Source organism: Mauremys reevesii, linkage group 3 (assembly GCF_016161935.1).
Source record: "Mauremys reevesii isolate NIE-2019 linkage group 3, ASM1616193v1, whole genome shotgun sequence".
NCBI lineage: Eukaryota > Metazoa > Chordata > Testudines > Geoemydidae > Mauremys > Mauremys reevesii.
The window spans coordinates 202,742,634-202,758,630 of NC_052625.1; the positions used below are offsets into that span (position 1 = coordinate 202,742,634).

The window sequence follows — 15,997 nt, forward strand, 5'->3', positions numbered from 1 at the left end:
CATAACAAAGTCCATGATGGCATTTATGTGACCATAATTAAACATCCGTGTTAAGACCCCACAGGGGTGAAGGGCAGGAGTAGGGGGAAATAGCCACGTCACAGTGCTATTCTTTCACTCTGCTTGGCTGCATAGTCAGTACCCAAATAGAGAACCAGTTTACTTTGTGCAACAAACCTGTCTTTGCAATCAGAAGAGCTGGGAACCTTTATAATAAATACCAAGATTCTGAAGTCTGTCCACAGTCGTTGAATGAACCTGAATTCTCAACATACCTGGAATTTCTGCACTCCGTGGAGTTCTCTTACCCCAGATCAGAATCCAAGTTCACGGTCAGCCTAATAATGCCTTTTAAATGACACAAAAACTAGATAGGAGTGAAGTAAGAATCAGGGACTCCTCATAGCAATCAACCTCATTTTAAAGCACTTTTCTCCTGCTTCCTTGTGAAGCATGTATTAATCCCGTGGCTATGCGGTTCTGCTTTCAGGTGGGCTCATTAACAAGATAATTATATTAGCTATTTTAAAAAGGGCTTTACATCATTATGTTGACCCTGATCATAGAATCATAGAATATCAGGGTTGGAAGGGACCTCAGGAGGTATCTAGTCCAACCCCCTGCTCAAAGCAGGACCAATTCCCAACTAAATCGTCCTAGCCAGGGCTTTGTCAAGCCTGACCTTAAAAACCTCTAATGTGTGGAGGCACCTTCTTTGCACCTTCAAGGTACACCCCTCCAGGTACTAATCCAGTCTGCAGTGCTTCAAAACAAGTTACCCACCCGGAATACTGCTTAGACTGAAAATAAAGATAGATGCAGTATACTAAGGCCGTGTCTACACTAGTGAGCTTACAGCAGCACAGCTGTGCCATCGTAAGATTGCACAAGTAGCCACTCTGTTGACGGGAAAGCTCTCCCGTCGACATAATTAAACCACCTCCAACAAGCAGCAGAGCTATGTTGGTGGGAGAGCGTATGCCACCGACATAGCACTTCTATCAGTGTGACTTATATCGCTCAGAGGGATGGGTTTTTTCCACACCCCTGAGTGACATAAGTTATACTGACAAAAGTGCTACTGTAGCCATAGTCTAAGAATCTGTGAATCTAGGAAATGGATTTAAGCAAGTTTAAGTTTCTAAGGAAAAAAGTGTTAGTGTCTAAGTGTCAAAGTATTTCTAAAAATAGTTCCTGGGGCAAATTCCATTCTGGGATATTACGTACCCTAGAGTTAGCATGAGCGCTGCACGTGTGTCTGAAGGCTGACCTGGCTCAGTACATTTAGGCTATATTTACACTAGCACTTTTATTGGTATAACTTATGTTGCTCGGGTGTGAAACACACACCTCTCTGAGCAATGTAAGTTACACCAACAGAAGCGTCGTTGTGGACAGTGCTATGTCAGCAGGAGACGCTCTCCCGCCGACATAGCTACCGCCACTCGTTGGGGGTGGTTTAATGATGTCCACGGGAGAGCTCTCTCCTGTCATCGTAGAGCAGCTACATGTGCAACCTTACAGTGGCACAGCTGCATTGATACTGCTGTGCTGCTGTAAGCTCACTAGTGTAGACATGGCCATGGACGTTAAGACTAGAAAGAACTCTTATGGTCATCTAGTCCAATCTCGTAGTAATAAAGGACATTGACTTTCACCCATTGATTCCTGTATCTAGCCCAACAGTTTATGGTTGAGCTAGAGCACATCTTTTAGATGGACGTTCAGCCTTAAATTCTCCATCACTTTATCTTTTAAATTAACCCATCCCTTGGTAATCTGTTCCAGGAGTTAATTGTCCTCACTGGTAAAAAATTGCTTTTTATTTCCAGATGAACTTTGTTGAATTCAACTTCCAGCCATTGCATCATATTCTGCCTTTATCCACTAGATTAAATAGTCCTCTAGTATCAGATATCTTATACCCATGTTTAGGTACTTATAGACCATGATCAAGTCATCTCTTAACCTTCTCTTCAGTAAACTAAATGAACTGAGCTTTTCAGTCTCTCATTGTATGACATGTTTTTCAGACCACAAATTATTCAGATGGAGGCTGGATGTTCTTATTGAAATCGGTGGGGACTGCAAGGGCATCTCTGAGTGTTTGATATGGCCCAAATTGTTTAGTTCATAAAGTAAAATGTGAGCACTGTGTTTACTACCCCTTCCAGGGGTGAAAGTAACTTACAGGACTTACCAGTACTGCTGGAGTCCTGAGGGGGGCGTGGCCTCATCCGGAAGGGGCATGGCCTCAAGATTTAAAGCAGTGGCTGGGAGACCCAGGGCCTTTAAATCAACCAGGGCCTCCCAGCTGCAGAGGTAGCTGGGAGGCCCCCAGAGCTCAGGGGCAAATTAAAGAGCCCGGGGCTCCAGCTGCCACGGGGAACCCTGAGCTTTGTGTGGCTGGTGCAAGTATTTAAAGGGCCAAGAGCTCCTGCCGCTGAGGAGAGCTCCAAGCCCTTTAAATCCTGGCCCCAGCCCGGCCACTGAAGCCGTGGCCGGGATTCAAAGGGCTCTGGGCTGCTCTTTAAATCTCAGCTGCGGCGGGGGGTTTCAAGGGCTCTGGGCTGACCACAGCTGCAGCAGCCCGGAGCCCTTTAAATCCGGCCCCAGCCCGGCTGCCGGAGCCACGGGTGGGGAGTTTCAAGGGCTCTGGGCTGCCAGCTGCGGCGGGGAGCCCAGAGCCCTTTAAATCCCCGCAGCAAAAGCCTGTGCAGTCCGGCACGGCGTACTGGCTTGTACCGGCTTACTTTCACCTCTGACCCATTCACTCCCATTTCTCCTTTCTCCACTCCCGAATCTCTTTCCATGCCTCCTGGGCAATGTAACTGGACTCCTGGGTTTCATTTTCCTTTCTCTTTGCTATGGGTCATAAACTTTCTCTATGACTAAGTTAACACCACAGAAAAGAGTTCTACATGTAACAGAGCTTCTTTCAGTCCTGTTAAAAAGTGTCCCCACACTACAGTTTGCGAGTGTCTTATATTTGCGTGTAGTAATAAACAGCTTACTACATGTATTCCCTTTGTTGCAAGGTGTCTAGCAATCTTGGGCGCTAATGAAAAGCTGTTGGTTCAAGAAGCTGTATTTTTTGAAGAATTGTATTCTTCTTGCAGAGGCAGTGCTGAGGCTGCAGTTCCTGTATTTTATTGTTTCTGTAAGTGGGAGTGATTATGTTTATAAGGATGTTCTTTTCCTAAGGACTCTGGGCTTAAAGTTTGATGGCTAGCATACACTGTTAAATTAGTGGGTGGATATTCCATTATAAATAATCATATTTATTGTCCTTAAAGCATTACATAAACATTGTTTAATCCTCAAAACACTGCGAGGAAAATAAGTACCTGCCCTATCACAGAAATTGTGTACATTAAAAATCCCTATCTAAATACTTATGTGACCTTAGAATAAGTAACTTGCCGAAGGTCACACAGGCAAAGCTGGGAATTACACCAGATTTCTTGGGTCCCATCAAGTGCCTTAACCACAACACTATCCATCCTTTTGTTTAATGCGGCATTGTTATCCTGGTTCAAATGTGTGATGCTATTGAACATCTAGGAAGAGAACTCTTTCCCAAAGTCCTACAGCACAGCCTCAGAAGAGTTACAAATGTCTCAACAATGTATATAATACCGCACTACTGGTGAGTATTGTGTCAAAGATTGTTAAGCAGTTCAGCTGTTGGTTATAAAAACATAACCACCTTCTTCTGCCTTAGATGGTCCACTAGTGTCTCTTTTCTTATGATCTAGTCGTGACTTGATTGTTTTATACAGCGCTTTCCCATCTGAAGGTACATTTCATGCCTTATCCCTTAGTTGTGGGATGTGATAAATTGATGAAATTTTGTCAGTAAAGAGCAAGTGAGAAAGAGAAATAATCTAGCAGACAGGGCTGTCTTTTGTAGCGTTTCCTGCTGCACTTGAATAAATATGGAGAAGTCTTTAAGTTGGATCCTTGGAGAATGATAACCTTGAACTCATGCTAAGGAGATGCAGCGGCACTTTATCAACACTGGTCCCTCCACGCAAAGGGCCTGTCTACAGTAGGCAAGCCTGCCATTGTGCAGGGCATTGGTAGTACTGTATGAAACAGCCAAGCTCTTTATTCTCGCACCGCGCTAAGATTTGCACCTCCTAGGGAGGATGCTCCCATCCTTTTTCAGGTACTGGATTAATATTTTTTTTTAACCAAATGGGGATTAAAGAAGAAACTTTCCCATAAATTCCTGTTGCAGGAAGCAAAGTGTCGACCTTCCGCTGAAGCGGCTCCTGCTGGCCACTCGTGGAGACAGGATACTGGACTAGATGAGCTATTGGTCTGATTTCCTCTGGCAATTGCTAAATTCTAAATTTTTTCTGTGCTCTCAGGCTGCTCACGTGACAGCGACAGCTGAGTGCCTTTGCTCCACTCACTCACTGGCTGTGGCTTTCTGCATCTGAACTGGAAGAAATGTAGCAGTCGTTAAAACAGGCCACTTATCCCCCGGGAGGCAGCCCAGCATTCCCAGTGCCTTACGGGCTCTAAGAGGTGGTTTGCATCATGGGGGGAGGAGGAAGACTTGACATTTGTAACTTCTATGTATCTGTAAAAAGAGAGAGTGAACTTATCTGACCCTCATTTCCAAGAGGGATCTAAACTTTTCTTCTGGCTAGGAAGTCATTTCCCTCCATCCCTGCTGCTTGCTGGAGGGCTTCCCTGGCATTAGTTCCATAAGGGTCTGTCTACACTGCAATGAGACACCCGTGGCTGGCCCATGCCAGGTGACTTGGGCTCACGGGGCTTGGGCTAAGTGGCTGTTTGATTGCGGTGTAGGCTTTGGGGCTCATGCTGGAGCCTAAGCTCTGGGACCCTCCCACCTTGCGGTGTTCTAAAGCCCGGGTCCCAGCCTGAGCCCGAACGTCGACACCACCCCTTAGCTGTAGGCCTGCGAGCCAGAGTGAGCAGGCGCGGGCCAGTCCTGGGGGTCTCATTGCAGTAGAGACATACCCGAAGAGGCTAGTTGCAAAGGCTGTTTCCTTTCGAACATTCTGTCAGCCCATTGTAGACACTTGCCAAAGTTTGCTATTGCTAGAACCAGGCTGCCCAAGAAGGCAGGTCTTTAAGAAGCTTGTATGTCATTTTTGCAGAGTAGCACACGAATGAGGCGAGCCCTGAGCTGCCCCAAAGTGAGCAGCCCTCCAAGCAAAGGAACCTTCCCCTGGCTGGAGCTGCAGTTTGATCTCACAGCTGATTTCTCCATAGTATTGCTGACATATTGACTCCTCTGTGAAACGCACAGCTGTTTATATACCCTAGGCTATTGGTAAATCTGGTTATATTTATCATAGGCATAGGGCCTGTCAGCTCCAACCTTGTGTCCCAGCTAATTAGCCAACTTTCTGCTAAACCTCACTGTGACCTAAACTTATTTCTCTGCTTCTGTCAGTCAAATGCAAAGGTATTTCACCCTAATAATCTGGAAAGGAATTGCGTGTAAATACGCCCATCGCTCAACATGCAAGCTCTTTGCCACGCCGACTGCTGACTCTTGTGGGAGCATGTTTAAATGTGTTCTTAGATTGAGAGTTTAAAAAATGTTACTTCCCTTGGGATAATTTTTTTTAACCAAAACCTAATTTAGCTTATTCCCTTTAATCCCAAACTGTTGCTTGCCGGGATCTCCATTATATCCCCTGGTGTGAATCCCTTCCTCAGTAACATCCCCATTTATTTGGGTCCCCAGGCCAAACATCTACTCTCCTATTCTTTGCTATGATGAAGACTGGAAAAGCTAAATGATATATTACTAGTCCATCAAGAATAATTACTTGCCCTAGGCAAATGTATAAGCAGAGGTTTGGAGGGCTGTTCTACAAAGTCTCTTATATTTTTCAGGAGAGGCCATTTTTTACATCAGTGTAATTGTATGTGTATTAATAGAGCAAATTACCTCCTGCCAAATGGCTGTAGGTGTCTAGGGCCCATTCAAGTCAATGCCCATGCAAGCCATTAATAATAGTTGTTTTATTGTCATGCCTAGAAGCCTCCATTGAGATCAGGGCATCATTTTGTTCAGTACAGATGTAGTGAGAGACAGTCACTGCCCTGTAGAGTTTGCAATCTAAATAGCCAAGACAGACAAAGGGTGGGGAAAGGCAGTATTATCCCCATTGTACAGACAGGGAACCGAGGCACAGAGAGAGGCTTGCACAAGGTCACACAGGAAGCTGGTGACAGTCAAGAATTGAACCCAGCTTTCCAGAGTCCCAGTCCAGTGCCATAACCACAAGGCCATCTGTCTCTGCATGTTTTGACAGAGCAAACTACCCCCTGCTAGGTGGCTCTAGGTACCTAATGGACATGACATCGTGGCATCTCATACCCAAGATGTTGATTTTTACACCTTATGTGTAATGCTCTAGGCTCATTCTAGAGGCTAGGGGCCTGATTCCCTGTGTTCCAGCTTCACATGGGTAATTCCACTGAAATCAGTGGAGATACGTAGCTGTAAACCAGGAGGTAACATAGTGGTAAATCAGACCCTGTTTCTGTGCTTCTGCTTATCTGTGATCAAGGGTACACAGAAATAATTCCAACAGAGGCCTTTACACCAGCGTTTGGGGAGGGTAGCCAGAAGAAAATTACATTGCAAAATGCTTGAACTTCCAGGGACAGAATGAGTCCTGATTGCCCTCTTTGCATGTGATTTCAATGAGCCAGTTAATTTGGGGGGTGGGGAGGGGAGAGTGGCTGTTTCTGAATTTTTTGTGTGTGTAAAGAGTGTGCTGCCCCAATGGGCTCAAGGACTGACCTGTGGCCTTGTTTCCTTCCTTAGTTTGCTGCTGAGCTCGACCAGCTCGACCAGCTGCTGCCTTCGCTGGAGAAAGCAGCCCAGTTGCCAGGCTTGTGTGGGACGGATAGAACCGAAAGCAGCATGGCCAGTGTCGCGGTCAAACCTGAGATTCTGGCAGCCCCGCTCCAGCCCAGCGCTGCAGCAAGAACTCCAATGGGGCTTAACAGTATGTGTCAGTGCCGATAGCTCTGCGCTCTCATGCTAATCCACAAGACCGTTTTCCAGTGTTTGCGGGGAGAGTTCATCTCTTGTCATTTCAGTGGACTTCTAAGGATACAGCATTAGCTTTATGTGGTATACTGGGGCCACTGTGTCCTCTTAATTGTGTTTGATATCTTAAAGCTTAGTGACCTTGCAGAGATGTGTTCACTATCAGACAGCCATGACACGAGTGAGTAAGGGGACAGGAATACATTCCTTCACAAATTAGGAGTTGGGGAGTCAGTGTGCTCACTGGGCTCAGTAAGGAGCAGGTCACTGCACATGGTTTTGTTTCATCACTATCAGTTTGGGTGCCTAGAGTTTCATCACCCACATCCCTATTTAGACACCTGAATAAATGACCTGATTTTCAGAGGTGGGGCAGCACAAAGCCACTTTAGCAAAGCCCAGGTTTTCAGCTCTTTTCAGTGAAAGTAAAATCAACCTGGTGGTGCTTTTATTTAACATTCACGGGCTTCCCCCCAGGAGTGCCGGTCGTATTCCGGCTGATAGGTTTCACTCAGCCGAGGCTGCCCTCACTTATCGGCTTCAGCTCTGTGAAATCCTCCCCGTTGCAGCCCCAGTGCATAGAGTGTAACCAGGTTCCAGCTTGGTGAGGGTTTACCTATCCCGGGTTTTTATTTTGGGTTTTGGGTGAAACAGAGTTGTGTTTGTTGCATCCACCTTGTCACCACAAGCAGAACTATATTCATCTTGTCACTGAGAATTACATTGAGCCTTGAGAGTGGAGGTGCAGATTTTTGCTAATGAACAGGACTGTCTGAAAGAGGGAGTGGGAGGGGAATTCTAAAAAGAAAAGCTAATGGTTGGCAGAATAATCCCAGGTATAAACCAATTATCTGCAGTTCTGCCCTGGGAGGGATAATCCACACTTTACTTATTCAGCAAATAGAGATAATGAAGCCGTTGGCTGTCTCTGCTGTCTCATGCAAAAATCAGGACAAAGCCCATGAAATAGGTTTGGCAGGAAGGGGGTAAATGAACAGCCTGGAATGTTTCTATAGGACTCTAGTTTCAGGTGTCAGTAGAGGAAGTTCTGGAACAAATTGATAAATTAAACATAAGAAGTCAGCAGGACCAGAAGGTATCATCCAAGAGTTCTGAAGGAACTCGCATATGACATTGCAGAACCACTAATTGTGGAATGTAGCCTATTGCTTAAATCAGCCTCTGTACTAGATGACTGGAAGATAGCTCATGTAATACCAATTTTTTTAAAAAGGGTCCAGAGGCGATCCTGGCAATTACAGGCCGCTGGTAAGTCTGACTTCAGTACCAGGCAAATTGGTTGAAACGATAGTACAGAACAGAATTATCAGAGTCACAGATGAACACAATATACTGGGGAAGAATCAACACAGCTATTGTAAAGGAAAATCATGCCTCACCAATCTATTAGAATTTTTGAGGGGGGGGGTCAATAAACATGTGGACAAGGCAGGGCCGGCGCTTCTATTAGGTGACCCTAGGCAGTCGCCTAGGGCGCCAGGATTCGGGGGGTGGCATTTTGTGCGCTCCCCATGGGGCACACGGGAGCTTCTGGTTCCGCTCCCGTCGCACCGCTGAAGAAGGACCTTCTGCTGATGTGCCGCGGAAAACAGCAGCAAGCAATTGAGCAGCTCAATGACTGCCGCTGTCGCCTGTGGCATTTCGGCGGAGGGTCCTTCTTCAGCAGCGCGATGGGAGCGGAACCAGAAGCTCCCGCACGCCCCGTGGGGAGCACACAAAATGCCGCCCCCAGAATTCTGCCTAGGGCGCCAGAAATTCTGGCGCCGCTCCTGGGACAAGGGTGATCCCAGGCTAAGGAGCCAGAATAGCTGCAGTGAACTACATAACACCAGTCTGACAAGCCTTCCTCAGCTCTAACAAAATGCTACAATCGGTTATGCTAAGCTTACAGTAAGTGAGAAAATTAACTACTAACAGCCCAAGTAAGATGGCTTAACAGTGCTAACAGGACTCTACACAATTACCTATAGCTAAGTAGCACCTACTGAGCACAAAAGCCAGATTTTCAAAAGCACTTGTCATCCACGATCGGAGCCAGATTTTTAGAAGAGTTCAGTGCCCAATACAAATGACCAGGTTTTCCAGAGAACTCAGCTCCCAACATACGCTCAACATACTGAGCTCTCAAAATCTGCCCATAAGTGTCGCAATGTGTTCTGAGCTCTTGAAAACCTGACCCTATGTACCTATGTACTTGGACTTTCAGAATGGGAAATGAAATTCAGTGTTGATAAGGACAAAGTAATGCATGTTGGAAAACATAATCCCAACTATACATACAAAATGATGGAGTCTAAATTAGCTGTTACTACTCAAGAAAGAAATCTTGGAGTCATTGTGGATAATTCTCTGAAAACATCCACTCCATGTGCAGCAGTAGTAAATAAAGCTAACAGAATGTTAGGAACCATTAGGATGGGGATCGATAATAAAATAGTAAATATCATAATGCCATTATCTAAATCCATAATATGCCCACACCTTGAATACTGTATGTAGTTCTGGTCACCCCATCTCAAAAAAGATCATTAGAATTGGAAAAAGTACAGAGAAGTTTAGCAAAAATGATTAGGGGTATGGAACAGCTTCCATATGAAGAGACATTAAAAAGACTGGGACTGTTCAGCTTAGAAAAAAGGTGACTAACGGAGGGTGTGATAGAGGTCTATACAACCATGAATGGTGTGGAGAAAGTAAATAAGGAAGTGTTATTTACCCCTTCATGTGACACAAGAATTAGGGGTAACCAATGACATTAATAGGCAGTAGGTTAAAAACAAACAAAAGGAAGTACTTGTTCACACCACACAGAGTCAACCTGTAGAACTCATTGGCAGGGAATGTTGTGAAGGCCGAAAGTATAACAGAGTTCAAAAAAGAACTAGATAAGTTCATGGAGGATAGGTCCATGAATGGGTATTAGCCATAATGGGCAGCGAGACAACCCCATGCTGTAGGTGTCCCTAAACCTCTGACTGCCAGACGCTGGGACTGGATGACATGGGATAGATCTCTAGATAATTGTCCTGTTCTGGTCATTTCTTCTGAAGCACATGGAACTGGCCACTGTCAGAAGACAAGGTATTGGGCTAGATGAACCCAGTATGGCCATTCTTATGTAGATTTGGCATCTTTAGAAGGATAAAAAATCCCATAGTATGAGGAAGAACAACAGTGTTATAAGCAGGAGCAAAATTCTGCTCTGGAGGCCTGAACTCTGAGAATATTTTGTAGCTGCACACACCAGTCATCCTTGGGAAACAGGCCTCTAGCACCAAATTAAAGAAAAACTCTATTAGTTGCAAGCAGGTTGTTCTAGTCACTGGGACCAGCCACTAGAGGGCGACATGGTTATGTGTTACATATGCTGCAAGGAGATTAGATTATCTGAATCAAGAGCCACCATGTGACTCTAAGATCAGGATATCGGCTATGAGAGGAAACGTAGGAGCGCGAGTTGGATAGAAGATACTACACTGGGCAATAAACCTGGTGAGGGCTTTGAATGACAGCTGCACTGAGACTAAATGCATCAGAGAGCCGTGCTGTACCTTTCCACAATAGGGGGAATGTCTGGCAGCTTGAAAAGGAGCTGTCAGCTCTAATCATAGCCATTGACCAATTTGTCCCATCACCTCTCCACTGAATTCATAGCTAAAGATCAGACAGCCGCTTATCACTCAAGCCTATTATTTGCGAGCCAAGGACTCTTATTCTAAAGACTCAAATGGACAGCACCTTCAGGGAACGGAGCACTAGGAGATTCATAATGTAGTGACATGGATATAATTATAATGGGGCTTTATTGTCTTTGGGAGACAAGAGAACCTTATATCAGACAGGGTTGAAACGGAGATTGGCAAAGAGGAGGAGTACATTTATGGTGAGATGTGTCCAACTCTGTGCTTTAAACTCCCAACGCCGACTCCCCATATACTCCAGAACTTAAAGTATCATTTCCCAGCAAGAATATGTATCTCAAGCCCAAATGCCCACAAGGAAACCAGTTTCCTTTAAATTAGCGCTGTTGGGTTAAACTGGTGCGTGGATTACAATGGTTAACTCAGAAAACGCACTTCATCTCTGCAGTGAGATGCCTGGTCATGACACTGACATTCAGCCCTCTGCAGAGAGCCCGTGCAAGGCCTGTGCTCTGCACTAGTGCTAAGCACAGGGGTGAAACCCAGCCTAAGCGCTGATCAAAAGAGATACAAAACTTTGAAGGTGCAGATGATTCTACAGGGTGAATAAAGATGGGACCCCACTACAGGCTTTTTTCCATTAAATCACAGCTGAAAAGAGCAGAGGGTATGGTGACTGGCGGCTGGAATTCAGCCCTGGGTAGTGAGCCTGCCTGAAGCATGGGTATCACTTAACTCCCACTTCAGGCTGAGTGTTGGCCCGCTGCACAGGGGTGAATGTCACCCTGTGCTGTGTGGGTTAGTGAGATCCTGCTGTATGTACCTGGATCAAGTTCTGACTACAGTGAGCGGGCAGCTGTGAATTATCCCCTCAAGGGCTCCTGTGTTGATCTGAAGTGAGAGTGAGGTTTGTGCAGTTCTTGCACTGGGGTTCAAAACTTGCTTATTTCATATAATACATAGGCACAAGAATCCAGTCAAACCTAGCCGCCCTCTGCATATCCTCTGACTTGTAGTATGGACTACCCTGCATATCCCTCCACCCGCCCAGCTTAACTACTGGGGCACTGCTCCCTTTCTCTACAGCACTCCTGTGGCAGCAGCATGGATTGCTGGCCCTCTCAGAAGTACTAAATCAGAGCCACGTCGCTGTCCGGTGCTGATCGGCAGCGTAGTGTCCTTGTTTGCCTGCATTCCTAAGGTGTGATTCCCTGGGGTGGGCTCTGTGCAATGAAGTCACATCTGTCAGTCCCTAGTCCCAAGTGCCATGAGTAGGCCATTCCCACACCAATCCCTCCCTTGCCCTCCAAAGTCACTGATGTCAGCTCCTTTGGCTGGCAGGATGAATCAGTCAAGCATTGGTAATGTCGTGATGAGCCCTCGGAAGCTGTCTGAGTTATGCTTATTTATTATTTAATGAATCTCTAGCTATTAACGGCGGGCAGGGCATGCAGGCTGGCCGGTCCCCATTTGAGTTCTGCGACCCCGTGGAGCCAGTTCAGCTCAGGCCAGCTCATTTTCCTGCAACGAATGGCAGCAGACCGCATTCCGGGTTACCGTCAGAGCAGGGCAGGGGGACAGTAACTGGACCAAACCCCTTCCAGCCTGATACAGGTATGTGCTCCCGCAGGGATCCGCTGATCTGGGCCTTCTGCTCCCTACTAGGTTATGCCTGCAGTTTCTGGGGGATCTACCAATATAAAAGTATAGCAGAGAGGGCACCAAGATAAGTTAAATTCACCCCGTGCAGAGCAGAAGGTTTACATGGGGCATAGGCCTTGAGTCTGAATTTCCCTTTAGGGAAGGCGAGGTAATGTTAGACCTGTGTTTTGAAAACCAGTTCCGATGGTGGCCTTATGCAAGCTGGGTAAGGCAAAACTATCCCACCCAGCTTTCGCCAAGCAGAGAATAAGGAAAAGCAAAAATTTTGATTAACACTGGTGTGGAAAGACAAGGTAGGTGAGGTAATATCGTTTGTTGGATCAACCTCTCTTGGGGAGAGAGACACGCGTTCGAGCTTACACGGAGCTGAAGAAGATCTGTGTAAGCTTGAAAGCTTGTCTCGCTCACCAACAGAAGTTGGTCCAATAGAAGATCTTACCTCACCCACCTTGTGTCTCTAACGTCATGGGACCAACATGGCTACAACAACACTGCGTACGTTGGTGCTGAAAGACACTGTTCTGAAGCCACTCCCACCTTCACTGCAGTGTCTGGAAAAGGGCATGCACTGCCCTTTCCTTTATTCCATGTACCTGCTGGGGAATGCTGTTGTGGTGTCTTGGAATGATAACCCAGTTAATCCACTTCAGTGTGAATGTTTGAAATAACGCAGCTTTTTTTTTTTTAATTCTGCATTACTGCGAAAAGAGAAGCAAACAGACATTGCTTTCTTGTACCTGTTTCTAGACAGATACTGTCAGACTAACTTGCCAGCTCCAGATAAAGCTGTTAAGAGTTTAGTGCAAGGGCCATATTCCCCTGGAAATTGGTCTAAATATCTTTCCATAAAACTTGGAATGAATAAGCTGCTTTTGAATGGCAGCATTAAACTCCGTGAATAGGCTGAGGTTTCGTGACTGCAAATGACTTTGGTTACATGCTCCCCAGAGGCTCATAAAAAGGTGTATAAAAAGCTTCAGGAGTAATATCCCAGTTCAGGCAACGAATTAAATTGGTGTGGTGGGCACCTGATGGTACTAGTGGCACAATGCTGGAGACCTTGGTATTCCTGCTTTCCAGACTATGCTACAGGGGTCTCCAGCAAGGGAGAGTATTGCTACTGTATCGCCACCTCTCCCCATCAACATGGCGAGATACTAAAGATGATCTCAGAAGAGACCCATATGTTTCATCCTCTGTGAAGGAAGAGAAGTGCTGTAATGGCAGCTCCACAGCAGGGAATGGATCACAGGAAGTCACAGACCCAGGACCACTCACCTTCAACTGGAAGCCAAAGAAAACATGTGACCATAGAAATTGCCAGACTGGATCAGACCCAAGGTCCACTGAGTCCAGTGTCCTGTCGCCAACAGGGGCCAGAACCAGACGCTTCAGAGGAAGTTGTAAGAACCCTGCCAAAGGCAGATGTGGGATAATCTGCCTCCTACGTAGGTCTCTTCCTGATCTCTAGTAGTTTGAGATTAGCGTGAGCCCTGAAGCATACAGTTTAATATCCTTCCAATATTTTTATTGCATTAATTATGATAACTCAGGATATTCTTGACATTGATATAACTGTCCAGTCCCATTTATTCTTGGTTTCAGTGACGTCCAGTGGCAGTGAGTTTCACATCTTAATTACACATTGTGTGGGAAAAAAAGTATTTCCTTTCATTGGCTTTGAATTTGCCGCCCTAATTTTATTGCATATCTCCTTGTTCTCTTGGTATGAGACTGGAAGAACAAATGCTGCTGACCTCCCTTCTCCAGATTCTTTTTTTTTATAGACTCCTATCATGGCCCCTTGTATTTTTCTCCTTTCTAAGGTAATGATCCAACCTTTTCAGTCTCTCTGCATAGGAGAGGTTTTCCAGGCCTTGATCACTCTTGTTGCTCTTCCCTGAATCTCCTCCAGTTCTGCAGTATCCTTTTGGAGATCAAGTGACCAGCATTGTATGCAGTATCCAGATGAGGCTGCACCGTTGATTTATATAAAGGCATTGTAACATTTTCATTATTATTCTCCATCTCATTCCTTATAGATCTTAACTTCTTGTTGGCATTTTTGATAGCAGTTGTGCACTGAGCAGAGGTTTTTATTGATCTGTCTACAGTGACATCCATGTCCCTTTCTTGGGTTGACAGTTAATGTAGAACCCTTTACAGTGTACCAGTAGTTCACATTTTTCTCTCTGTGTGCATTATTTTGCGTGTATCCATGGTGAATGACATTTGCCATCATGTTGCCCATTCATCTAGCTTGATTAGGTCTCCGTGAAATTCTTCACAGCCCTCTCTGGGGCTGACTAACCTAAACAACTTCATGTCATCTGCAAATTTTGCGCTCTCACTACTTATCCCTTTTCCAGATCATTAATAACTATATTAAACAACTTGGGACCTAGTACAGAACATTGAAACCCCTGTTGTTAACCTTTTGCCAAGATGAAAGTTGACCATGTAATCCTACTCTTTGCTTTCCGTCTCTTAGGCAGAAAGCTTAAAGACTTCAGAGGCTGTAGTGCAGAACTCTTCTGAGCCCAACCCTGTGAGAAGCTGGGTACCTCCTACAAACTACTGAGTGTCCTCTTCTCCTTCTGAAGTCAGTAGGTGCAGGAGATCTCAGGTCTTATATAAAATACAGGGATCAGTTTGAGTTAAGTTTTGCACTAGCTTTCCCAGACCAGAGACCTAGCTTGAGGACTTGCCTTAGCTCACAAGTGAAATGAGCTTGGCAGTTGGCCTCAGCCTCAGAAAGACAGTTTGGTATAATATAGCTTTGGCTTAGGACAGTAGTAGTAGGGAGGCCAAGACTGAGAAGCAGCGGCAGAGCTGTTTGCGGAAATTGCACACCGTTTGCCCATGTTGTGCCTTGTCCCAGCTGTCCTGGTTATAAGCACTGTGTCTTTATTATGGTTCTGCCCACAGTGGCCTCCATCTAAAGTGCTTATTCAGTTGCACTTATAAGACTAGTTTGTGGAATGGCTTGGATCAGGCTGACTCAGCACCAAAAGAGTATCTGGATTGCGACTTGGTTTATCTGAAGGAGGAAGGAAATTGCCTGTGGAGAAGATGGCACCTGGATTTCTGAATACTTTCATCTTGCAGGTTGGGTCACATGGACAGCAGCTGAACGGTTGTTGTTTGGAGAAGACCATAAGCTTCAGCCCAAGCAAATATGTGAAAACATAAAGAAGCCTATAAAGAAACTGAATTAGGCTGCAAAGCAATTGTGCATGGAGCATTCTCTTGCCCAGCTGGAGCTGACGTTGCTGCTGCTAGAATTTCTTTTATTCTTCTGTTGCCAAGCAACCTTAAGAATGTTGTCTTACTGTACAGTAATTTCATGAAGTAAATGAACACTTGCAAGTTGACTTTACTTGCTGGTGCATAGCTATGATCAGATTAGCTGATCAGACAAAACTGTGGCAGCTAGATCCAGGCAGACGTCTCAGATTTTAGGGCTAGCTTTGCAGGAACCTGGTGACCATTTGCAACAATAGTAGGGTCATCTGTGGGTAATGGCCACTTTGTAACTATGCACCTGATTGAGGGCAAAAGTGGGATTGGAAGCTGGGACCTCTAGATCTACAAGCATGTAGTGCTTGAGCTAAAGGACCGG

At 45.5% G+C, this 15,997-nt stretch overlaps 1 protein-coding gene across 12 annotated transcripts in view; it reads left to right on the forward strand.

The window, feature by feature from the left end:
* The window catches only part of NCOA1 (nuclear receptor coactivator 1), a 334,422-nt gene that overhangs the window by 285,413 nt on the left and 33,012 nt on the right, over window positions 1-15,997 (forward strand). For 8 of the 12 annotated variants that reach the window (XM_039530434.1, XM_039530433.1, XM_039530438.1 and 5 more), the window contains 2 exons: window positions 6,824-7,007; window positions 12,142-12,327. In XM_039530434.1, coding sequence (XP_039386368.1) covers window positions 6,824-7,007; window positions 12,142-12,327 — 370 coding nt within the window. The remainder of the gene's footprint in view (window positions 1-6,823; window positions 7,008-12,141; window positions 12,328-15,997) is intronic. The other 4 variants (XM_039530442.1, XM_039530443.1, XM_039530444.1 and 1 more) reach the window with 1 other exon arrangement.